This window comes from Thalassophryne amazonica, chromosome 5 (assembly GCF_902500255.1).
Source record: "Thalassophryne amazonica chromosome 5, fThaAma1.1, whole genome shotgun sequence".
In the NCBI taxonomy this organism is placed as follows: domain Eukaryota; kingdom Metazoa; phylum Chordata; class Actinopteri; order Batrachoidiformes; family Batrachoididae; genus Thalassophryne; species Thalassophryne amazonica.
In genome coordinates, this window is record NC_047107.1 from 19,935,248 (window position 1) to 19,960,073 (window position 24,826).

At 40.3% G+C, this 24,826-nt stretch overlaps 1 protein-coding gene across 4 annotated transcripts in view; it reads left to right on the top strand.

The window, feature by feature from the left end:
• LOC117510154 (carnitine O-acetyltransferase-like) overlaps positions 1 to 24,826 on the top strand; it is a 36,331-nt gene that overhangs the window by 4,919 nt on the left and 6,586 nt on the right. For 3 of the 4 annotated variants that reach the window (XR_004560633.1, XR_004560634.1, XM_034169768.1), the window contains exons 2-10: positions 2,677 to 2,946; positions 13,165 to 13,283; positions 14,304 to 14,357; positions 14,453 to 14,618; positions 14,760 to 14,934; positions 23,672 to 23,850; positions 23,955 to 24,055; positions 24,132 to 24,251; positions 24,335 to 24,457. Coding sequence is in view for 2 of the 4 variants with exons in the window: in XM_034169768.1 (XP_034025659.1) it covers positions 2,677 to 2,946; positions 13,165 to 13,283; positions 14,304 to 14,357; positions 14,453 to 14,618; positions 14,760 to 14,934; positions 23,672 to 23,850; positions 23,955 to 24,055; positions 24,132 to 24,251; positions 24,335 to 24,457 (1,307 nt within the window). In the remaining 2 variants the exon portion in view is untranslated. The remainder of the gene's footprint in view (positions 1 to 2,676; positions 2,947 to 13,164; positions 13,284 to 14,303; positions 14,358 to 14,452; positions 14,619 to 14,759; positions 14,935 to 23,671; positions 23,851 to 23,954; positions 24,056 to 24,131; positions 24,252 to 24,334; positions 24,458 to 24,826) is intronic. The other variant, XM_034169769.1, reaches the window with a different exon arrangement.

Sequence of the window (24,826 nt, forward strand, 5' to 3'; positions counted from 1 at the left end):
CGCCTTTGTTTCCTAGGCTCATCCACTGGCTGTGGCATTGACTGTTTGGCTATGGAATCTCCACAGTCATACCTGTCTTATTGTCACCCAGTAGGGTTAATTTAGACATAGAAATCATATGTGACAACTTATTCACATAATTTGACTTTAACTTGGAAAAACAGTGCATTTGCTAATTTGGTTTAATTTATCATTTATGCATGTGAATAATAATCATATGTACTGAAACATCACACCTGCTCCTATGCCTGATCCTTGAATGCTAAAATATGGATAAAAAAAAACCTTTTACAGGTTTACATGTTTCACAGATCCATGGCTGTGTTTAATTAATGTTCATTTCAGGCTTAACAAATGTTTCAGGCTTGAGGAACAGTTCAGTTTAAGGCAAAACTCTGCTACTTAATATACAAAGAAACACACACACACACACACAAATACATTTAACATAATTCCACAACTGTTAACAAAAGAAAGTTTCTTATGAGAAAAGTAATTCACAGGTGTTTGACGTATGTGTGCAGTAGAGCAACAATAAATAGATTAAATAAAATATGAACGGTGGTATTTATCCCTTATAGTTCTGCCAATGAGCTGAATGATGATATTTGGTGGTACTCTTTGTTGGTGCTGTTGTTAAGTTTATATATTTCTGGCCTGGCACTGATGTGATCAGTTGAGTTTATTTTTTGTGACGTTACGTCCCTATTAACATAAAATAATATGGCATTTTTACAGCTGTAATTATAACAGAAAAGCCTGAATGGTAGAGCTAGACCGTACACGCTGTGTGCAAGGTTGACCATGAACTTACCATTGAACCTAAGTGGCTCTACTCAACTCTTTTCTACTTTCCTATTTTATTCTCCCTTTTCGATATTTAGATATTATCAGTTATCAAGTTGTTCACCAATGAATATGGCTTTATACACCCTGAAGAAAACAAGGGTGTATGGTTTTCTGAAGGGTGTAAAAAGCCATATTCATTGGTGAACAACTTGATAATGATTTTATCATATACACATGTACACTAAAGGCAATAGTAAATGCTGTGTCAATTGTAATCAGAATTTTATTAAACAGAACATTTCTAAACAATTGTAATAAGACATTGAAAATATCAACAACAAACACATTCAGTTGATAATGTCATTAAATAGAACAGAAACAGGTGTATTAAATTACACATTGACAATATCTAGGATCACACGTGCTGTGACGTCACAACATATGTATGGATTGGCTGATTACCAAGGCGACATTCATTTTCTGGGTTTTACTCGGGTGGTATGAAAAATATTACTGGTCCGCGAAAAATATCACAAGGGTGTATTGTTATTTATTCTTTAGTGTTTTATCCAGTCATATTGGCGTATCATTTATAGGTATATGATAAACCTTTATATACTAGCATAGTTCCACCTTAGAATTGGAATATAATATATAAGATATACCTTACTAAATTTTCATGAGCTGGGTGTTGCATTCTCTTAATTATATTGACTTTATATTTCAATAATTTTCTGCTTTATGTGCCTGCAAGAAACCTATAAATTTTACATCCATTTTCAAATTGATTTTTGCATCCATATGCAGCAGCTCCTGCTATTTTTAAACAGCTTGCAGCCCACAATTTTTCATATATTGTTACAAAATTGTTACTGCAGATTCATGTCCTGATAGGCAAGAACATAGTTCAGAAAAAAAAAAAAATGGAAAATTTGAAAAATCCCTATCTTTAACATTGAATGAATTTTTTAAATTCACAGCTGTCAAAAAAGATGAACTTTCTTTCATATTTGAGTGCATTATGTAGGATGGTATTTTGGACTAGCAAAGTTTGATCCAGCTCTAATCCAGATTACAGATTTTGTGGCCAATTCAATGTGACATTGAAATCCCCATTTAAAGTATATTTTACATTATAATCTTAATCAAACAGGCCCCAGTCACTCTCATATATGAAAATGAGGTGCAGACTGGCACTCACTATTGCCTGTCAAAATTTGATCCGGATCTGAACAGGATTGTGGATTTTGTGGACATTTGAATTTAATATTGAAAAGCCCATTTGGTGCACATTTTGCATTATATCTCAATCAAAAGTGCCTCAAGCACTCTCACTTATGACAATGAGGTGCAAACTGGCACTCTCAATGAATAGAGAAAGTTTGATGTGCATCTGATTCGTATTGCGGATTTGGTGGATATTTGATTTTAACATTGAAAAGCTCATGTCCTCGCATCAAGCAACCCAGTCCAGTCGAAGATTCAAGCATCTCTACTATTGAAAAAGCTGTTTTGATATATATTTTGTATCATATTTTAAATTATGAAAAGCCACTTCCAACAGAACTTTGACCTTGAACATTATTTTCCAAGTTAAAATTTTTGGAATTGGAAAGGAGTGTTGGCAGAGTTTTGCGCTCTATGAGAGCGGCGTTCTAGTATACAGTGTGATCTATGTACACCTCACTCTGGAGTTGGAAAAAATATGGCACCTGTCAGTCAAAACCCTGGGATATTGAATGCTGCCACTCTCAGTATGTAGTCACTCTAGTTCCAGAGAGTGGGGGCAGCAGTACTGAAGGCCGCAAAGTGATTGCCATTGATCACACGTTGCTTAATTTTGCCATAAAGCAGAGCTCTTATTAATGCAACTGACATGTTTTCCAGCTGCGACCACGTTTAGTGAAGCCGTGTCGACTGTCAAAACCAGTAACACAGATCCCAGACAGATCTCTGGCTCATCAGGAGGGTTTGCCAAAGATGCCTGTGCCGCCCTTGAAGCAGACATTTGAGTACTACCTGGCTTCACTGGAGCCCATTGTAAGTGAAGAGGAGCTGGAAAATACCCGCAAACTGGTTGATGAATTCCTCAAAGGTGGTGTTGGAGAAAGGCTGCAGAAAGGTCTAGAGCGGCGTGCACGAAAGACAGACAACTGGGTAGGTATTCAGTTTTTCTTAAAATGGTTTGACTGCACAGTCAGTCTTCTTTGGTAGATATTTATGTGAAATGCAGTGAAAATTAACCACTCAAACAGGTAAACTGAAAATCAGTGGTAGGCACAGTTCCGCTAATCCGCTAACAGCTAATTAGCGAAGCTAATTTTTTCATTAGCAGATTAGCTTTTCCGATAACTGAAAACCATCAGCGGATTAATTAGCTTCCGCTAAATTTAGTTCTGCTAACTTTTAGCCCGCCGGCATAGTGAGTAAGACCAAATGGTCAAAAACGTTTGTAAACCCTAAAACCAAACATTCCTGTCTGTTGCATGTTCTGCAACAGCCAGTCTGCCGTAAGGAGAGCAGAAGGGGGCAGGCCGGCTACAGCTGTAGATGACAGTGTTCTATGCATTTTGACAGGTGGGGTAATGAGGCGAGAGTGATTTTCCCATAATGCCTTTTAGCACTTGTGTCGGTTTAACACTCAGACCTTCAGAATTAGTGCATTACTTTAAAAGTGCCTTATTTCCACTTTGTAAAAATGAAAGAGTTGGTGTTAATGTGTTGATAAACTGTCTGGAATTACTATGCTTATAAACATGAATGAAAAGTGCCTTGTGTTTGATATACACTGCCACCGTGAAAGGTAGCTAAGTGAGACGTCTTTGCAACAACTGACAGGGTGTTTAAAGACACAACCGCTGGCTCATTGTTTTGGGTTTGCAAGCCTCTACAGCGCTAAAAAATGATACAGGTTTATCAGTTGCTGACAGTGTACTGAGCCAACACTAAAAGTTAAAGGTAATTTCTGCTAATTTTTTTAGGGGTTTAACAGTTTAGTGTTATAAAAGTTTACTTTTCAGTTAGCGAATTACTGGTTATCTAAGCTAACTTTTTGGTTAGCTGTGCCCACCACTGCTGAAAATGATTTTAAGTTGCTTATAAAAGCCTGTTTTCATAAAGACTTGCTTGCCAATTTACTAGGTACAGCTAGTTTAACAGGTAGGGTCAACAACACAACACAACACCTTTGTCTGCTCCCAGACCTGACTTGACAGAGAATCAAATCAAATCAGTTTTATTTATATAGCGCCAAATCACAACAAACAGTTACCCCAAGGCGCTCTATATTGCAAGGCAAGGCCATACAATAATTACGGAAAAACCCCAATGGTCAAAACGACTCCCTGTGAGCAAGCACTTGGCGACAGTGGGAAGGGAAAACTCCCTTTTAACAGGAAGAAACCTCCAGCAGAACCAGGCTCAGGGAGGGGCATTCTTCTGCTGGGACTGGTTGGGGCTGAGGGAGAGAACCAGGAAAAAGACATGCTGTGGAGGGGAGCAGAGATCAATCACTAATGATTAAATGCAGAGTGGTGCATACAGAGCAAAAAGAGTAAGAAACACTCAGTGCATCATGGGAACCCCCCAGCAGTCTAAGTCTATAGCAGCATAACTAAGGGATGGTTCAGGGTCACTTGATCCAGCCCTAACTATAAGCTTTAGCAAAAAGGAAAGTTTTAAGCCTAATCTTAAAAGTAGAGAGGGTGTCTGTCTCCCTGATCTGAATTGGGAGCTGGTTCCACAGGAGAGGAGCCTGAAAGCTGAAGGCTCTGCCTCCAATTCTACTCTTACAAACCCTAGGAACTACAAGTAAGCCTGCAGTCTGAGAGCGAAGCGCTCTATTGGGGTGATATGGTACTATGAGGTCCCTAAGATAAGATGGGACCTGATTATTCAAAACCTTATAAGTAAGAAGAAGAATTTTAAATTCTATTCTAGAATTAACAGGAAGCCAATGAAGAGAGGCCAATATGGGTGAAATATGCTCTCTCCTTCTAGTCCCTGTCAGTACTCTAGCTGCAGCATTTTGAATTAACTGAAGGCTTTTCAGGGAACTTTTAGGACAACCTGATAATAATGAATTACAATAGTCCAGCCTAGAGGAAATAAATGCATGAATTAGTTTTTCAGCATCACTCTGAGACAAGACCTTTCTAATTTTAGAGATATTGCGCAAATGCAAAAAAGCAGTCCTACATATTTGTTTAATATGCGCATTGAATGACACATCCTGATCAAAAATGACTCCAAGATTTCTCACAGTATTACTAGAGGTCAGGGTAATGCCATCCAGAGTAAGGATCTGGTTAGACACCATGTTTCTAAGATTTGTGGGGCCAAGTACAATAACTTCAGTTTTATGTGTTTAAAAGCAGGAAATTAGAGCTCATCCATGTCTTTATGTCTGTAAGACAATCCTGCAGTTTAGCTAATTGTTGTGTGTCCTCTGGCTTCATGGATAGATAAAGCTGGGTATTATCTGCGTAACAATAAAAATTTAAGCAATGCTTTCTAATAATACTGCCTAAGGGAAACATGTATAAAGTGAATAAAATTGGTCCTAGCACAGGAACTCCATAATTAACCTTAGTCTGTGAAGAAGATTCCCCATTTACATGAACAAATTGTAATCTATTAGATAAATATGATTCAAACCACCGCAGTGCAGTGCCTTTAATACCTATGGCATGCTCTAATCTCTGTAATAAAATTTTATGGTCAACAGTATCAAAAGCAGCACTGAGGTCTAACAGAACAAGCACAGAGATGAGTCCACTGTCCGAGGCCATAAGAAGATCATTTGTAACCTTCACTAATGCTGTTTCTGTACTATGATGAATTCTAAAACCTGACTGAAACTCTTCAAATAGACCATTCCTCTGCAGATGATCAGTTAGCTGTTTTACAACTACCCTTTCAAGAATTTTTGAGAGAAAAGGAAGGTTGGAGATTGGCCTATAATTAGCTAAGATAGCTGGGTCAAGTGATGGCTTTTTAAGTAATGGTTTAATTACTGCCACCTTAAAAGCCTGTGGTACATAGCCAACTAATAAAGATAGATTGATCATAATTAAGATCGAAGCATTAATTAATGGTAGGGCTTCCTTGAGCAGCCTGGTAGGAATGGGGTCTAATAGACATGTTGATGGTTTGGAGGAAGTAACTAATGAAAATAACTCAGAAGCAGGTTCCCTTTTGTCTTTTTTCCCCTCATACAAAAATGGTCTGATTCATACTTTTTATTGATAAGTCAGTGCCTTTTTCCAGGTATAAATGCTATTACCAGAGTGCACCTCCTGACCAGTTATAAACAATGAAGCAGATCAGGTCGAGTCTTGTGTCTCCTCTGTGCCTTCTGGGAAGCTTTAACAGAAATTTCACGTCTTTTCTCCACGCTACTCCAAGAAGAAGCTGTATAACTGGTGATCCAACAAACAAAACTATGCAGTGTTTCTCCAGTTACAGCATTGCTTGCAGCTTGTAGCAGTGGGATGTGGTGCCACCTTAAATCCACTCTGATCTATGGTGTATGTGTGTCATCTTATGTTATGCACAAAGGAGACAGATTGTATTTGGGTTCATGTGTTAGAGATTTACAGTAGTGTTCAGAATAATAGCAGTGCTATGTGACTAAAAAGATTAATCCAGGTTTTGAGTATATTTCTTATTGTTACATGGGAAACAAGGTACCAGTAGATTCAGTAGATTCTCACAAATCCAACAAGACCAGTTCATGATATGCACACTCTTAAGGCTATGAAATTGGGCTATTAGTAATAAAAAAAAGTAGAAAAGGGGGTGTTCACAATAATAGTAGTGTGGCATTCAGTCAGTGAGTTCGTCAGTTTTGTGGAACAAACAGGTGTGAATCAGGTGTCCCCTATTTAAGGATGAAGCCAGCACCTGTTGAACATGCTTTTCTCTTTGAAAGCCTGAGGAAAATGGGATGTTCAAGACATTCAAATCAAATCAATTTTATTTATATAGCACCAAATCACAACAAACAGTTGCCCCAAGGCGCTTTATATTGTAAGGCAAAAGCCATACAATAATTACAGAAAAACCCCAACGGTCAAAACGACCCCCTATGAGCAAGCACTTGGCGACAGTGGGAAGGAAAAACTCCCTTTTAACAGGAAGAAACCTCCAGCAGAACCAGGCTCAGGGAGGGGCAGTCTTCTGCTGGGACTGGTTGGGGCTGAGGGGAGAGAATCAGGAAAAAGACATGCTGTGGAAGAGAGCAGAGATCAATCACCAATGATTAAAAGCAGAGTGGTGCATACAGAGCAAAAAGAGGTGAATAAAAAGAAACACTGGGAAACATTGTTCAGAAGAACAGCGTAGTTTAATTAAAAAGTTGATTGGAGAGGGGAAAACTTATACGCAGATGCAAAAAATTATAGGCTGTTCATCTACAATGATCTCCAATGCTTTAAAATGGACAAAAAAAAACAGAGACGCGTGGAAGAAAATGGAAAACAACCATCAAAATGGATAGAAGAATAACCAGAATAGCAAAGGCTCACCCTTTGATCAACTCCAGGATGATCAAAGACAGTCTGGAGTTACCTGTAAGTGCTGTGACAGTTAAAAGACGCCTGTTTGAAGCTAATTTAGTTGCAAGAATCCCCCTGCAAGGTCCCTCTGTTAAATAAAAGACATGTGCAGAAGAGGTTACAATTTGCCAAAGAACACATCAACTGGCCTAAAGAGAAATGGAGGAATATTTTGTGGACTGATGAGAGTAAAATTGTTCTTTTTGGGTCCAAGGGTCGCAGACAGTTTGTGAGATGACCCCCAAACTCTGAATTCAAGCCACAGTTCACAGTGAAGACAGTGAAGCATGGTGGTGCAAGCATCATGATATGGGCATGTTTCTCCTACTATGGTGTTGGGCCTATATATCGCATACCAGGTATCATGGATTAGTTTGGATATGTCAAAATACTTGAAGAGGTCATGTTGCCTTATGCTGAAGAGGACATGCCCTTGAAATGGGTGTTTCAACAAGACAATGACCCCAAGCACACTAGTAAACAAGCAAAATCTTGGTTCCAAACCAACAAAATTAATGCCTCGCAGATGTGAAGAAATCATGACAAACTGTGGTTATACAACTAAAAACTAGTTTAGTGATTCACAGGATTGCTAAAAAAGCAGTTTGAACATAATAGTTTTGAGTTTGTCGCGTCAACAGCAGATGCTACTATTATTGTGAACACCCCCTTTTCTACTTTTTTTACTAATAGCCCAATTTCATAGCCTTAAGAGTGTGCATATCATGAATGCTTGGTCTTGTTGTATTTGTGAGAATCTACTGAATCTACTGATACCTTGTTTCCCATGTAACAATAAGAAATATACTCAAAACCTGGATTAATCTTTTTAGTCACATAGCACTATTATTATTCTGAACACTGCTGTATAAAGGTTTATGAAAGAATATCCTTCACTTTGAGGTTAATCCTCCAGAGGATTAGATTGTGGCGACCAGCATTTAAAGTACTACATTGCTAGAGTTTAGATTTATTTATTGTAGCAAGTGACTTATAGTTGCACATGTGTTTACAAGTAACCGAAAGTGTGACAAGAAAGATGTCCTGCCCGCCAAGGCAATGACTGGTACAGATGACTTTCGGACCGATCATCTCTTCTGCTGCAGGATTCAGTTGAGCAGTCACCTGAAGAGGAGGCCTGCCTACACACTGCAACACTATCAAAAGGTTCAACATCACCAAGCTCAAAGAAAAAGGCAGAGTTTCAACAGTATCTGATGAAAGAACTCCTCACAAAGTACTCTGTCCCGGCTCTTAAACTTGGGAAGCCCTCAAGGCAGCCACAACAACAGCTTGCCAAGAAACACAGACACGAGAAGTGGAAACACCAGTACTGGTTTGATGAACCAAAAGCAAAAAGCTTTCCTCAGCCTCCAAAAAGATCTGACCTCACAAGAAAAAAAGTCCACTTCAGCAAAGTAAATCAACTCTACAAAATGAAACTTGCAAACTGAGAAATCAGTGGTGGATCAACAAGGCTGCTGAAATCCTAGCCCACACAGACAGAAATGACAGCAGGGTGGTTTTCAATGCCACCAAAGCAATCTGTGGCCACTCCACCCAAAAACAAGCACCTCTTTGAAGCAAGGATGGCCTGAGCCTGCTGAAGACCAAACATGGCACCAGTGCTCAATGGAAAGAACACTTTTAAGATCTACTGAACACCAACCCAATCATTGAGGAGGAGGAAGTGCTCAGCCATTTATTGAGACAAGACATTGTTGAAGAACTCAGCCAAACCCCACTCTCAAACTCTCATGGCCTTTAAAGTCATGAAAACCACACAGCACCTGGAGAAAACAACATTACCATTGAGGTCTTTAAAGAAGGAGGTCTCTTTCTTCAAGGCCAACTACACCAACTAATCATCATAATCTGGATTCAAGAAGAAATATCAGCAGATGCGAAAGTCTCAGTGATTATCACCATCTACAAACAGAAATGAGACAAGTCTGACTGTGGAAACCATCATGGAATGTCCTTACTGTCTACCACAGGAAAGGTTTTTGTATGGATTGCCAACAACCATCTGAGATCACTAGCAGAAAACATCCTTCCTGAAACCCAGAGTGGCTTTCAACCATCAACAAAGACAACAGACGTACTAATCACTGTCTGCCAAAAGCAAGAAAGGTGTTGAGAGCAACACCAACCATTGTACCTCACCTTCATTGACTTGACAGTGGCGTTCAACAGTGTGTTACGCCCATTTCTGTGGAAGATATTGAGCAAAACGGGCTATCTGGAGAAATTCTTCAAGATCCTAAGGCTTCTAAATGATGACATGTCTGCCAAAGTTCTTGTGAATGCCACAAAAACTGAAGCCTGCAGTGTTCAGTCAGAGGTAAAGCAGGGTTGCGTCATCACCCCTACATTCTTCATCATCTTAGCTGCAACAGTCTTTCACCTGATCAAGGACAATTAATTGACATTACTTACAGAACAAATGTAAAGCTTTTCAGTCTGTGCCAACTGTCAAGAATAAACTCACCACTACTTTGCTTCTGGACTTCCAGTATACCAATGACAGCAGCATGTCATCCTTTACAGAGAAGGTCTTCAGAAAATCCTTGAAACCTTTGATGAAATCTACACCAAGCTTGACCTTCACATCAACCTGAAGAAGACAGATCCTGTATCAGCCCCCACTCAACATGGTCAGTCCAAAGCTTCCTGCTGTGAAACTGCATGGACAGGTCCTGGAAAATGTGACCCACTTCCCATACCATGTGTCATCAAATGCCAACCTTGATGATGGAATCTAACACAGACTCAAGTGTGCAGGAACTGCCTTTGGCTGGCTTTTCAGCAGAGACCTTTGACACAATATGAAAAACCTTTGTTTACCTTGGACAAACAAACAAGGAACTGAGCTGGCTGTGGAGCAATGATCCACACAGCAGTGGAAGTCTTCAAAAAATGCAGATGACAAAACAGAGGAGAAACAGGAAGGAAAGAGAACAAGATCCTGACCGGCAGAAGCTTCCCACAGCAACCACGTGCAGCGTTTCTCAGAAACAGTACACAAAACTGGGCCTGTTCAATCATCTCCACTTACATCATCCTATCAGGAAATTGATCGAGAGAAAATGTTCCTCATTACCTCATTTCATCATAGGTACATTTCAACTATGAGAGACAAAATGAGAAAAAAAAATCCAGGAAATCATATTGTAGGATTTTTAAATAATTTATTTGTAAATTATGGTGGAAAATAAGTATTTGGTCAATAACAAAAGTTCAACTCAATACTTTGTAACATAATCTTTGTTGGCAGTGACAGAGGTCAAACGTTTCCTGTAAGTCTTCACCAGGTTTACACACACTGTAGCTGGTATTTTGGCCCATTCCTCTATGCAGATCTTCTCTAGAGCAGTAATGTTTTGGGGCTGTCACTGAGCAACATGGACTTTCAACTCCCTCAACAAATTTTCTGTGGGGTTGAGGTCTGGAGACTGGCTCGGCCACTACAGGACCTTGAAATGCTTTTTACGGAGCCACTCCTTTGTTGCCCGAGCGGTGTGTTTGGGATCACTGTCATGCTGGAAGACCCAGACACGTTGCATCTTCAATGCTGTCACTGAAGGAAGGAGGTTTTGGCTTAAAATCTCACGATACATGGCCCCGTTCATTCTTCCCTTAACACAGATCAGTCTTCCTTTCCCCTTTGCAGAAAAACAGCCCCAAAGCATGATGTTTCCACCCCCATGCATCAAAGTAGATATGGTGTTCTTGGGATGCAACTCAGCATTCTTCTTCCTCCAAACACGACAAATTGAGTTTTTACCAAAATCTTCTATTTTGGTTTCATCTGACCACATGATATTCTCCCAGTCCTCTTCTAGGTCATCCATATGCTCTCTGGCAAACTTCAGACGGGCCTGGACACGTACTGGCTTAAGCAGGGGAACATGCCTGGCACTTCAGGATTTGAGTCCCTCTCTGCATAGTGTGTAGCCTTTATTACTTTGGTCCCAGCTCTCTGCAGGTCATTCATCAGGTCCCTCTGTGTAGTTCTGGGATTTTTGTTCACCGTTCTCATGATCATTTTGACCCCACGTGATGACATCTTGCGTGGAGCCCCAGATCGAGGGAGAGTATCAGTGGTCTTGTATGTCTTCCATTTTCTTACAATTGCTCCCACAGTTGATTTACTCACACCAACCTGCTTGACTCTTGTAGACTCACTCTTCCCAGCCTGGTGCACATCTACAGTTTTCTTCCTGGTGTCCTTCGACAGCTCTTTGGTCTTGGCCATGGTTGAGTTTGAAGTCTGACTGTTTGAGGCTGTTGATAGTTGTCTTTTATACAGATAACAAGTTCCAACAGATGTCACTAATACAGGTAACAGGTGGAGGACAGAAAAGCTTTTAAAAAAAGAAGTTACAGGTCTGTGAGAGCCAGAAATCTTGCTTGTTTGTGGGTGACCAAATACTTATTTTCCACCATAATTTACAAATAAATCCTTTAAAAAAATCCTACAATGTGATTTCCTGGATTTTTTTCTTAGATGTCTCTCATAATTGAAGTGTACCTATGTTGAAATTACAGACCATCTTTCTAAGTAGGAGAACTTGCACAATCAGGGACTGACTAAATACTTTTTGGCCCCACAGTAAGCAGTGCAATGTTGTCCCACAGGTACCGGCTGGTTTTTATTTATTTATTATTTATTTCACATAAGCAGCGCAATGTGGTTCCATACGTACCAGCTTTTTTTTTCTCCACATAAGTGGCTGCACCTCGCACCGTTCCTGCTCGAAGGACACCGACGCGTGCACAAGCTCTCGCACCGGGTTTGTGCACTCCTGCCCGTCGGTGCGATGTTTCGTGCACTAATTTTGAACTGTTTTGCGCTGTTTCACTATTTTCATCTAAACGCCACCCAAACTTCGCACTATGTGTGAAGGGGCCATTAAGATTACAATACAATATCCCATGCAATCCATTGTGAAGATAATTAAAAATCAGTTACAAATAGATGAGTATTAGTATTATGAATAGATATTTCTATTCAAAGCATATGGCAGGCCCAAAAGACCTTGCAATAATGAAAAACTAACATGAAAAGATCAAAAAATGCTGTAACTTTAACCCAACAACTTGATTTTTATTAGAATTTACAAATGGAATTTTGAATTGATTATGCACCGTAACCACATGTACCTCTAAATTCACATTGTGGGAATAACTTTGAGCCTTAATTGTGACATACTGTAGTTGAGCAACATCAGCATAGTTGTGAAATTGATATCGTAACTCCATAATATTTGGCCATGAGATGACATATATTGTGACAAGTACAGAGGGTCATGAACATGGCCTTGAGGTCCATCTTATTTCTCTGTATTAATTTTGATGCCATAATGTCAGAAAAAATACAGTATAAAATGGATTATTACATCCACCAACAAATAGAGGGGGTGCAGATTATGTCACTTTTCCGTTTCTGTATATCTGTGTGTACAGTAATTCAGAAGTCCAGAGCATATTTTGAGGTTTTGTGGAGAGATGGGCCTTAAGTTGGGAAGAGTCATGAGAGAGACCTTGATGTCATTCAGATATTTATTTCATGTAGTATTTCAAGAACCAGCAGCAATATGATATGACAGTGATGTGTATGCTTCACAAAACAATGTTGAACAAAATTTAAACCTTTCCATTATCAGTTCACTGCAGGAGTGATTGTTGACCATGGTTAGCCCATTGTCAGTAGACATTCTCTGAGCGCTCTTCTGTATATATTGTGGAGGTTCTACACTGAAAACCTAATGCAAATCTTGGTCCTTGCTCTCTGATTGCTGCTCTTTGTGTGTAGCTGTCAGAATGGTGGATGCAGTTTGGTTATCTGGATTCTCGGATGCCAGTGGCTGTCTATACCAGCCCAGGGGTTGTTCTGCCCCGAATGCATTTCCAAGATAGCCAAGGACAGATGAGGTGGGAATCTGTGGTCTACTTTTAGAGTTTGTATCTATACAGTGCGCTCTCTCTCTCTCTCTCTCTCTCTCTCTGTCTCTGTCTCTCTCTGTCTCTGTCTCTCTTTCTCACACACCAATACAAAGATAATCAGCACTGTTATGTGTGCCTTCCTTGTCATTATTTTCATTATTTCCATTTTTGTACCACCAGCACGAACCCATAGATTAATGTACTTTTTGTATCTCAGTCTCATGAACTGCCATGAGACTGGGTTGGAATATGGGTCGTGCAAGGACAAATGAGGTGAGATCTAGGGTCCAAAGAAGATTCTGCATGCAGAATTAGAAGATTTTCAGTGTTGTATTTCCACTCACTCACTCATCTTCAACTGCTTATCCAGGACTGGGTCACGGGGGCAACATCTCCAGCAGGTAACCCTAAACTTCCCTTTCTCCTTCCATCATTAACCACCTCTGACTGGTGGATACCAAGACTTTCCCAGGTCAGTGTGGAGATATAATCTCTCCACATAGTCATGGGTCTTCCCCGGGGTCTCCTCCCAGCTGGACGTTCCTGGAACACCTCCCTAGGGAGGTCCTGAGTGTATTTCCATGTGTTTTAAAAACAATGACTAGAATGTAAGTATTTAACTTCCCAGATTGCCATAGAACATAGGAAACAGGCAATTGTATGTGTATTTATATTGTGTATTTGTATTTATATTCGCAATGTATTTATATTCGTTTTTCTTTTTTTTTCACTTTTGATGCTCTATGTGCTTCTTACCCCGTGTTCTGCTATACAGTGCTGCTGGAACCTCAGTTTCCCTGAGGGAGTCTTCCCAAGGGATCAGTAAAGTTCTGTCTAATCTAATCTAATTGTTTTTTAAAACTTTGTTACCCCCCTGAATTGAACGTAGACCTGCCTCTGAGGAATATGTGCTGATGGCGGGTGCTGTATCTTCATTTTGTCTGTACTAGAGAACTTTACAAAATAATCTTTGTGTTTGTTGACTGCACGATAATGCCTCTTTTTCAGGTTTGCTGCTAAATTGATTGCAGGAGTATTGGAGTTTAAAGTCATGATTGACAAGTGAGTTTCTTTGCAAATAATGCATGACAAATCATACAACCTTTATGGTTTAAATTTGAGGTGCATCATGACTGATTTGTGGAACTGTGACATAGTGACACCTTGCCTGTGGAGTACTTAGGTGGGAAGCCACTGTGTATGGACCAGTACTACAAGATCTTGTGCACGTGTCGCATCCCTGGACCAAGGAGAGATACCGTTGTAAATTATGCCACAGGAAAAACCTGTCCAACTCACATCACTGTGGTCCATAATTTCCAGGTATTGGTTATCTTACGCCGGATGAACAATTCCAACATTTCAGAAATACATTCCAACTGAAAATTGCCAATATCATTGATGTGGTGGTTTGTCACCAGAAGAACCACTGATTAATGATTCTGACTCAGCTTTTCCTCCCAGTTTTTTGTCTTGCATGTGTACAACAGCGATGGGTCCCTGTTGACAGTGGATCAGATTTACACGCAACTGGAGAAAATCTGGAACTCTTCACTGCAGACCAATAAGGAGCCGATTGGTATTCTGACATCACACCATCGCAACACTTGGGGAAAGGCTTATAACAACCTGATCAAGGGTGAGAACAGACACGAAATCAGCAAAAATAATACTCAGAATGTCTTGACTCACACTTATTCACCAGTCAACACTCATTACAGTGTCTTTTTACAACTACTGTATGCAATGAGTCAGATGTGTGGACACACCACACTATTATCTTTTCCTGCTATTGTCATAGTTTAAAAATAATAGCAAAGTCTTGAAAACCTATAATAATAATAATAATAACCTATAATAATAGTAAACCTCCCAAAAGTAGCCATCTATCTGCTGATGTACCTGCTGACTTTACCTCACAATGCAAGCAGTCCCCATGATCTGAGTTTCCCAACGTAACTGCTCAGAAACAGCTGAGATTGAAGAGTTTCAAAGGCTCAGGACCTAGAAACATCAATGTGCCTATGGAGACAAGTGAATCTGAGGACAAGTTCACAATATTCTACACATACACATACACTGCTAAAGGCTGAGTCCAGGAATTCATTCAAAGCTTGGATGTTAATCTTGATCCAGGAGAATTACGAACCCAGACAGTCCAACACCTCTTTCAGCTTCTCATGTGCTACAATCCAGCCATCCAGGACTGTTATATGGAATTATATAACACCTAAATAGATCCTTGTCATTTGATTGGTGGCTTGTATGTATCCCATTTGCTATTTTGTTCCATTTACTGTGTAATTTTGGTTCCATACGTTTTGTACTGTTGCACGCCGAAAACACTTAACGTTAAAGCACGGCAGTGGCACTGAGTTTACAAGCAAACGTGGCGGGGTTTGTTTTGGTGACAGATGACGATTTGAGCAAGCTTATTGACGGGGTTTATTCTAATACAATAAAAACAATCCAGTATGCCGTAAGCCATTTGGAGGCATTCGCTGTGACGTCTCTAGCTGAAGGAGAAGCGCTGTCGGATGAAGAGCTCAAGAAATTTCTGTCGCAGTTTTTCGCTGTACTGAGGAAAGCAGACAACAGTCTGTATACGTAGACGTCAATGCACAGCATCATGTATGGACTACATTGTCATTTTAAGACCGTGACAGATGTTGATATTAGATTGGATTGCTATTTAAAGTTCATGTTGAACTGTTTGGAACCTCTTGACCTCAAAGGACCAGTCACACACACCAAAATGTAAGTCCCTTTGCTCTTTTTGATAAATTAATAAAATATCAAATGACAAGGATCTATTTTAGACATTTTTTTATATGTATATAAATATATTTATATAACAGTGATGGTGTAGTGGTTAAGCACTGGGCTTGAGACCAGAGGATCCTTGGTTCAAATCCCTGGCTGACCAGAAAATTACTAAGGGCCCTTGGGCAAGGTCCTTAATCCCCTAGTTGCTCCCGGTGTGCTCCCGGAGGTCCTTGTATGGCAGCACCCTCACATCGGGGTGAATGTGAGGCATTACTGTAAAGCGCTTTGAGCGCCTGATGCAGATGGAAAAGCGCTATATAAATGCAGTCCATTTACCATTGCACTCATAAATATTCAAATATCAGTATACTAATGTTAGATAAGCTATGGTACCTGCTAACACATCAATGTCACTAACATAAATTAAATGACATCAACATTTTAAATGACATTTTAATTTTACTGGAGCACACTTCTCAGATTATTTATTAGGACAATTAACCACACAACAAGCCATATTATTACAGATATATGTAATAAAATGCTCAGAAAGGAGGCACTCATGCTAATGTTAGAGTGATTTCTAAAAGATGACGTCCTTTTCAAGACACGTGAATCATTAAATCCATCAGGAATCACTGCTTTAAGGAGCTCCCCTCAGTCAGGTTGTCAGTCACTCTCTGAAAATAAATTTAAAACTTTAAAAAGAATAAAAATAAAACATCATCTTTGTGTTTATTGGAGGATCACAAACCAGCTTTAGATGTAAATATTTCCACCTACTGTACATGTATTAGAGTATTGTATGTTTTGTATCCTAATTTTTGAGTAATCACAAAGGCAGCACACAAGTACACGGACACACGCTGGATATTATTTTATCTCTTGGTCCAAAATCTCTTGGTCTTCCTGTCCAAAATGTTGTTATTGGTGATGCTGTGTTCTCTGACCACAGCCCCATCATGTTTGATTTTAGTCTGGACATTGACATGACGATGCCTGTCGTGCGTCATGGGCGTGTTATTAAGCCTGACACCGCTGCTGCTTTTATTCCTCTTTTTAGTGCATTTGAGCAGAATTTGTTAGATTCTGCTGCTTTTGGCACAGAACAGATGATGAACTCTTTTTCTTTCCACTTGCTCTGAGGTTCTGGATGTTGTTTCTTCCTGTAAAGTCATGTGTTCTAAGCTTAAGCAAGAACCATGGCTTAATGACATCACACGCGCAGCTCGTGATGTCATTAAGCCACCTGGGCAGAGCGCACGTGGAAACAAGACCGTTTGGAGGTTTCAAAACAGATTCTTAAAGAGAGCTGGAATAATTATCAGAGGGTGGTTAAAGCTGAAAAAAATAAGTATTTTTCAGAATTGATTTTAGACAATCTTGGCAAGCCTTGTATTCTTTTTAAAACAATTGATTCTGTTTTTAATCCCAGTCAACTTTACTGGAAATCACAAGTGAAACGTGTGAAAAATTTCTCCACTTTTTTATTGATAAGGTTGATGCCATTAGGGCCAATATATCACCGTCCCCGGTGTGTCATTGTGTAGCAAATCAGTGCTCGTGTGTTTTTAGTAACTTTCAGCCTGTGTCAATGACTGTGCTGACAGGAATTGTTAAGAATCTAAAACCCTCTTCCTGTCCCACTGACCCGGTCCCCACTCGCTTTTTTAAGGAGGCTTGGGACACCATTGGCTGTTTTGTCAGAGAAATTATTAATAGTAGTCTATCTTGTGGAATTGTGCCTTCCTTTTGTAAAAAAGCTATTGTGGAGTCACTGATCAAAAAAACGGGTTTGGAAGGTTACAATGGTTACAAATGATCTTCTTATGGCCTCGGACAGTGGACTCATCTCTGTGCTTGTTCTGTTAGACCTCAGTGCTGCTTTTGATACTGTTGACCATAAAATTTTATTACAGAGATTAGAGCATGCCATAGGTATTAAAGGCACTGCGCTGCGGTGGTTTGAATCATATTTGTCTAATAGATTACAATTTGTTCATGTAAATGGGGAATCTTCTTCACAGACTAAAGTTAATTATGGAGTTCCACAAGGTTCTGTGCTAGGACCAATTTTATTCACTTTATACATGCTTCCCTTAGGCAGTATTATTAGACGGTATTGCTTAAATTTTCATTGTTACGCAGATGATACCCAGCTTTATCTATCCATGAAGCCAGAGGACACACACCAATTAGCTAAACTGCAGGATTGTCTTACAGACATAAAGACATGGATGACCTCTAATTTCCTGCTTTTAAACTCAGATAAAACTGAAGTTATTGTACTTGGCCCCACAAATCTTAGAAACATGGTGTCTAACCAGATCCTTACTCTGGATGGCATTACCCTGACCTCTAGTAATACTGTGAGAAATCTTGGGGTCATTTTTGATCAGGATATGTCATTCAAAGCGCATATTAAACAAATATGTAGGACTGCTTTTTTGCATTTACGCAATATCTCTAAAATCAGAAAGGTCTTGTCTCAGAGTGATGCTGAAAAACTAATTCATGCATTTATTTCCTCTAGGCTGGACTATTGTAATTCATTATTATCAGGTTGTCCTAAAAGTTCCCTAAAAAGCCTTCAGTTAATTCAAAATGCTGCAGCTAGAGTACTGACGGGGACTAGAAGGAGAGAGCATATCTCACCCATATTGGCCTCTCTTCATTGGCTTCCTGTTAATTCTAGAATAGAATTTAAAATTCTTCTTCTTACTTATAAGGTTTTGAATAATCAGGTCCCATCTTATCTTAGGGACCTCGTAGTACCATATCACCCCAATAGAGCGCTTCGCTCTCAGACTGCAGGCTTACTTGTAGTTCCTAGGGTTTGTAAGAGTAGAATGGGAGGCAGAGCCTTCAGCTTTCAGGCTCCTCTCCTGTGGAACCAGCTCCCAATTCAGATCAGGGAGACAGACACCCTCTCTACTTTTAAGATTAGGCTTAAAACTTTCCTTTTTACTAAAGCTTATAGTTAGGGCTGGATCAGGTGACCCTGAACCATCCCTTAGTTATGCTGCTATAGACGTAGACTGCTGGGGGGTTCCCATGATGCACTGTTTCTTTCTCTTTTTGCTCTGTATGCACCAATCTGCATTTAATCATTAGTGATCGATCTCTGCTCCCCTCCACAGCATGTCTTTTTCCTGGTTCTCTCCCTCAGCCCCAACCAGTCCCAGCAGAAGACTGCCCCTCCCTGAGCCTGGTTCTGCTGGAGGTTTCTTCCTGTTAAAAGGGAGTTTTTCCTTCCCACTGTAGCCAAGTGCTTGCTCACAGGGGGTCATTTTGACCGTTGGGGTTTTACATAATTATCGTATGGCCTTGCCTTACAATATAAAGCGCCTTGGGGCAACTGTTTGTTGTGATTTGGCACTATATAAAAAAATTGATTGATTGATTGATTGATTGTAGTTCTTGACCAAGTTTTCACACACTGCAACAGGGATTTTGGTCCACTCCATACAGATCTTCTCCAAATCTTTCAGGTTTGGAGTTTCAGTTCCCTCCAAAGATTTTCTCTTGTGTTCAGGTCTGGAGACTGGCCAGGCCACTCCAGGACCTTGAAATGCTTCTTACGGAGTTGCCCTGGCTGTGTGTTTGGGGTCATTGTCATGCTGGAAGACCCAGCCATGACCCATCTTCAATGCTCTTACTGAGGGAAGGAGGTTGTTTGCCAAAATCTCGCAATACATGACCCCATCCATCCTCCCTTCAATATGGTGCAGTCGTCACTGTCCCCTTTGCAGAAGAGCACCCCCAGAGTAAGATGTTTCCACCCCCATGCTTCACGGTTGGGATGGTTTTCTTGGGGTTGTTCTCATCCTCTAAACATGGTAAGTGGAGTTGATTCCAAAAAGCTCTATTTTGGTCTCATCTGACCACATGACCTTCTCCCATGCCTCCTTTGGATCATTCAGATGGTCACTGGTGAACTTCAAACAGGCCTAGACATGTGCTGGCTTGAGCAAGGGGACCTTGCTGTCCTGCAGGATTTTAAACCATGACAGCATCATGTGTTACTAATGTAATCTTTGTGACTGTGGTCCCAACTCTCTTCAGGTCATTGACCAGGTCCTCCTGTGTAGTTCTGAGCTTTCTTAGAATCATTCTTACCGCACAAAGTGAGATCTTACATGGAATCCCAAACCGAGGGAGATTGACAGTCATCTTGTGTTTATTCCACTTTCTAATAAATAATCATAACAGTTGTTGTCTTCTACCAAGCTGCTTGCCTGTTGTCCTGTAGTCCATCCCAGCCTTGTGCAGGTCTACAGTTTTGTCCCTGGTGTCCTTAGACAGCTCTTTGGTCTTGGCTATGGTGGTGTGATTGATTGAGTGTGAACAGGTGTCTTTTATATATAACAAGTTCAAACAGGTGCAGTTAATACTGGTAAAGAGTGCAGAATAAGAGGGCTTCTTAAAGAAAAACTAACAGGTCTGTGAGAGCCAGAATTCTTGCTGGTTGGTAGGGGATCAAATACTTATTTTATGCAATAAAATGTAAATTAATTATTTAAAAATCATACAATGTGATTTTCTGGATTTTTTTTTTTAGATTCTGTCTCTCACAGTTGAAGTGTACCTACGATAAAAATTACAGACCTCTCCATTCTTTGTAGGTGGGAACATGTGCAAAACTGACAGGTGGTCAAATACTTATTTTCCCCACTGTATCTCTAAGTTACCACTTGTGTCGAAAATTTTAGAGAAATGCGTCTTCGCACAGTTGCAGCCTTTTTTAGATACAAATGGCACATTGGATCCATTTCAATCAGGGTACAAAGCATTTCACAGCACTGAGTCTGCACTTTTAAAGGTTTTTAATAATCTCCTTTTAACAACTGATTCTGGCAATTCAGCCATTTTAGTGCTTTTAGACCTCACTGCAGCTTTTGACACAGTTGACCACGCAATTCTTTTAGACTGCCAGAGAGACTGTGTGGGTGTCAGGGGGACTGTTCTGGAGTGGTTTAGGTCGTACCTGTCGGAGAGGTCTTTCTCCGTCAGGTTGGGGGACTCCACCTCGTCTTCAGCCCCTCTTCATTGTGGAGTCCCCCAGGGTTCTATCCTGGGACCCATCCTTTTTGCTCTTTAACTCCTCCCACTCAGAGAGATTTTTAAAAAAACATGACGTGGCCTACCATTTTTATGCTGATGATTGTCAAATCTACATGCCTATCGCTAAAAACAGCCTTTGCCCCCTGACACCCCTACTCGACTGTCTATGTGACGTCAGGGCTTGGTTGTCACAGAATGTTTTGAAACTTAATGAGGGTAAGACAGAGGTTATGTTGTTTGGAAGTGCCCTCGTTGACTTGGGACCTCTTAAGAATTTTGTACGCCCCAAAGTCAAAGCCTTGGTGTCACCATAGACAGTGATTTTAAATTTGATAAACAAATCAATGGTGTTTTGAAATCGTGCTTTTATCATCTTCGTCTTTTATCAAAGGTAAAACCGTTTTTATCTTTCAACCTTTTTGAACAAGTTGTGCACTCTTTTATTTCAAGTCGTCTGGACTACTGTAACGCACTTTATTTCGGCATTAGCCAACGGGCTCTTTCCCGGTTGCAGTTAGTCCAGAATGCTGCAGCGCGACTTTTAACAGGAGCCTGGAAGCATGAGCACATAACCCCAATTCTTGCATCTTTGCACTGGCTTCCTATTAATTTTAGAATTGATTTTAAGATTTTATTGTTTGTCTTTAAAGCTTTGAATGGAATGGCCCCTCAATATATCACTGACCTCCTACAAATTTACTCTCCGACGTGTGCTGTGAGGTCTGAGGGCCATTTCCAGCTCGTGGTACCCAAGACGAGACTTAAAACCATGGGGGACAGGGCTTTTTCTGTGGCTGGCCCCAGACTTTGGAACGCTCTGCCCCTCCATGTCCGAACAGCCCCCACAGTGGAGTGTTTTAAGTCTCGTCTGAAGACCCACTTTTATTCTCTGGTTTTTAACACTGCATGAGTTGTGTGGTCCTCTGTTTTATTGGTTTTGTTTTTATTTTGGTAGATTTTATTGGTTTTATCTTTGGTATGCTGTATGTATTTATTTATTTATCTTGCACATTTTAGTTATTTTTATTGTTAATTTTCTTATTTTTAATTTATTTCTTGACTATTGGGGTTTTATCTATCGTGATTCTATTGTATGTGCAGCACTTTGGAACATTTTTGTTGTTAAATGTGCTATATAAATAAAGTGGATTGGATTGGATAATTGTTCCAACAGACAAACTTCAACCTGGCACTCATTAAACGCACCGAATCACCCTGTTTTATATTTGACATTTTTAATCCAGGTCTACCCTACAATTTATTCATAACTAGATTTACTTGAAAACTTTTGGATTATCAATTTTTGAGCATTTCTGCTCATAAACCTACTGTTTTATTGAACAAAAATCCTTTGGAAATTAGAGTATTTAATAGAAATGGAAATAAATGGTAAATGGACTGCATTTATATAGTGCTTTCCCATCTGCATCAGACGCTCAAAGCGCTTTACAATTATGCCTCACATACACCCATTCAGACAAACACACTCACACACCAATGTCAAGGTGCTGCCATGGAAGGCGCTCACTACACACCGGGAGCAACTAGGGGATTCCCCAGACAGGAAATGGATCCAGGCCTGATGTAGTCCGACATCTGGTACCATTCCTGAAAACGGACCAGTCCAGACAATTTTTGCAGCCTGGCCCAGATCCAGCACGGCTCCACTTTACAGTTCTGGAACAGATCCGGATCAGATCTGAACCAGATCCGCAAAAGACCAACCGTTTACAGCCCATATCTGGCACAGATCTGGGACAGATGTGGTCCATATCACGGCACCATGGTAGGAACATGGGGTTAGCATAACAATAAGTAACTTTATCTGCACTCGGCAGAAACTATCCACTCTGTACTCTGTAATCGTGATCATCACTGAGGTTTTTTAAATGCTTATCGCAAAGCAGTTTTTTCTTTACGACAAGCAAGTTTTATGGGGGTAAGTTCCACGGATCCGAGGAAACTGATTTGCATCTGTAACACACAGATCAGTGTCCGCGGACTTATAAAACTTGATCCCATGATGAAATCTGCGCATCTGGAGGATTCGCAGAGTTTTCACAGCCCTGAGTTTATAACCGCTAAAGGATAATTTTTATTCGAGTGCAGATAAAATTTGTTATGCTAACCCAATGTTCCTGCTATGGTGCTGCGATACGGACCACATCTGTCCCAGATCCGTGCCAGATATGGGCTGTAAATGGCTGGTCTTTTGTGGATCCGGTTCAGATCTGGTCCAGATATGTTCCAGAACTGTAACGTGGAGCCATGCCAGATCTGGGCCAGGGTGCAAAAATTATCTGGACTGGATCTGTTTTTGGGATTGGTACTGGATGTCGGACTACATCCGGCCTGGATCCATTTGCTGTCTGGGTAAGGCCCTTAGTGATTTTCTGGTCATGCTGGGATTTGAACTCAGGATCCTCTGGTCTAAAGCCCAACGCTTTAACCACAAGACCATCACCTCCCCACAGAGACTATTTTAAAATTTTTACATAAGGCCTAGAGTACGTATGCCCCTAAAGTGATCGTCTTTTCATCCTCAGATAAGACTAATAAAGATTCAGTGCGTGCCATCCAGAAGAGCATCTTCATGGTTTGTTTGGACGCCCCAATGCCTCGGGTGTCTGATGAGCTGTACCAGAGTCAGGTGGTTGCTCAGATCCTGCATGGAGGAGGAGCTCGCTTGAACAGCGGAAACCGTTGGTTCGATAAGACGTTGCAGGTTGTTCCAATCAAAACCTATAGCTTACATTTAAAATCATGTGCTAAACTCACAGATCATGTTTCATATTTCTCAGTGGTCTTATTTTTATAAATCGTCCTCAGTTCATCATTGGTGAAGATGGAACATGTGGCCTGGTGTACGAGCATGCGCCTGCTGAAGGTCCACCCATTGTTTTCCTCATCGATTACGTCGTTAAATACATGTAAGGTTCAGTAGTCTTAGCTGATTGTTCTCTACATGTACGTAGAATTGAAACCTGACTGATATTTCTTTGACAGGCAGAAGACTGAAATAGTCCGCTCCCCTATGGTTCCACTGTCCATGCCTCCGAAACTGCGTTTTAACATTACACCAGAGATTAAGAAGGATATTGAAAATGCCAAACAGAACATGACCATGTATGTGGAGTTTATTCTTACATTCTGAAGGTCTGACCGCAGCGCGTGTTTTGTGTAACGCACTCTTTTCTCTGTATTCTTAGAATGGTGCACGACTTGGATGTGAAAGTGCTTATGTTTTCACATTTTGGAAAAAATGTGCCAAAGCAGCACAACTTGAGTCCTGACGCCTTTGTGCAAATGGCTTTTCAACTTGCATATTTCAGGTATGAAAAACGTGCCGAAAGACTTTAGCTGGGTTTCCATTACAGATTTGTGCAAAAGGTTCAGCGATATTTTCAGAATTTCAATAAAACACAATAGTGTCTCCTCTGTGGGGGAACACGCGGTGTCTTGTAGAACGTCACATGACTCTTTCTGTGCATCATGTGACCTGTTATAGCAGTACAGGTGTTTCCAGTGCATGTTTTGGGAAATAAGGCTTTTTCAAATTGAAAAGCCACCTCATATCAGTGTAAAAACATTTTTTCCAATATTCAAGGCTTCAATTTTTTTTAATTTAAATACACTTTTCCATTAAGTGTACTAGTGCAGTGCCCATAGGAAGTATGTAATCATGTAGAAAAGTGGGAGCT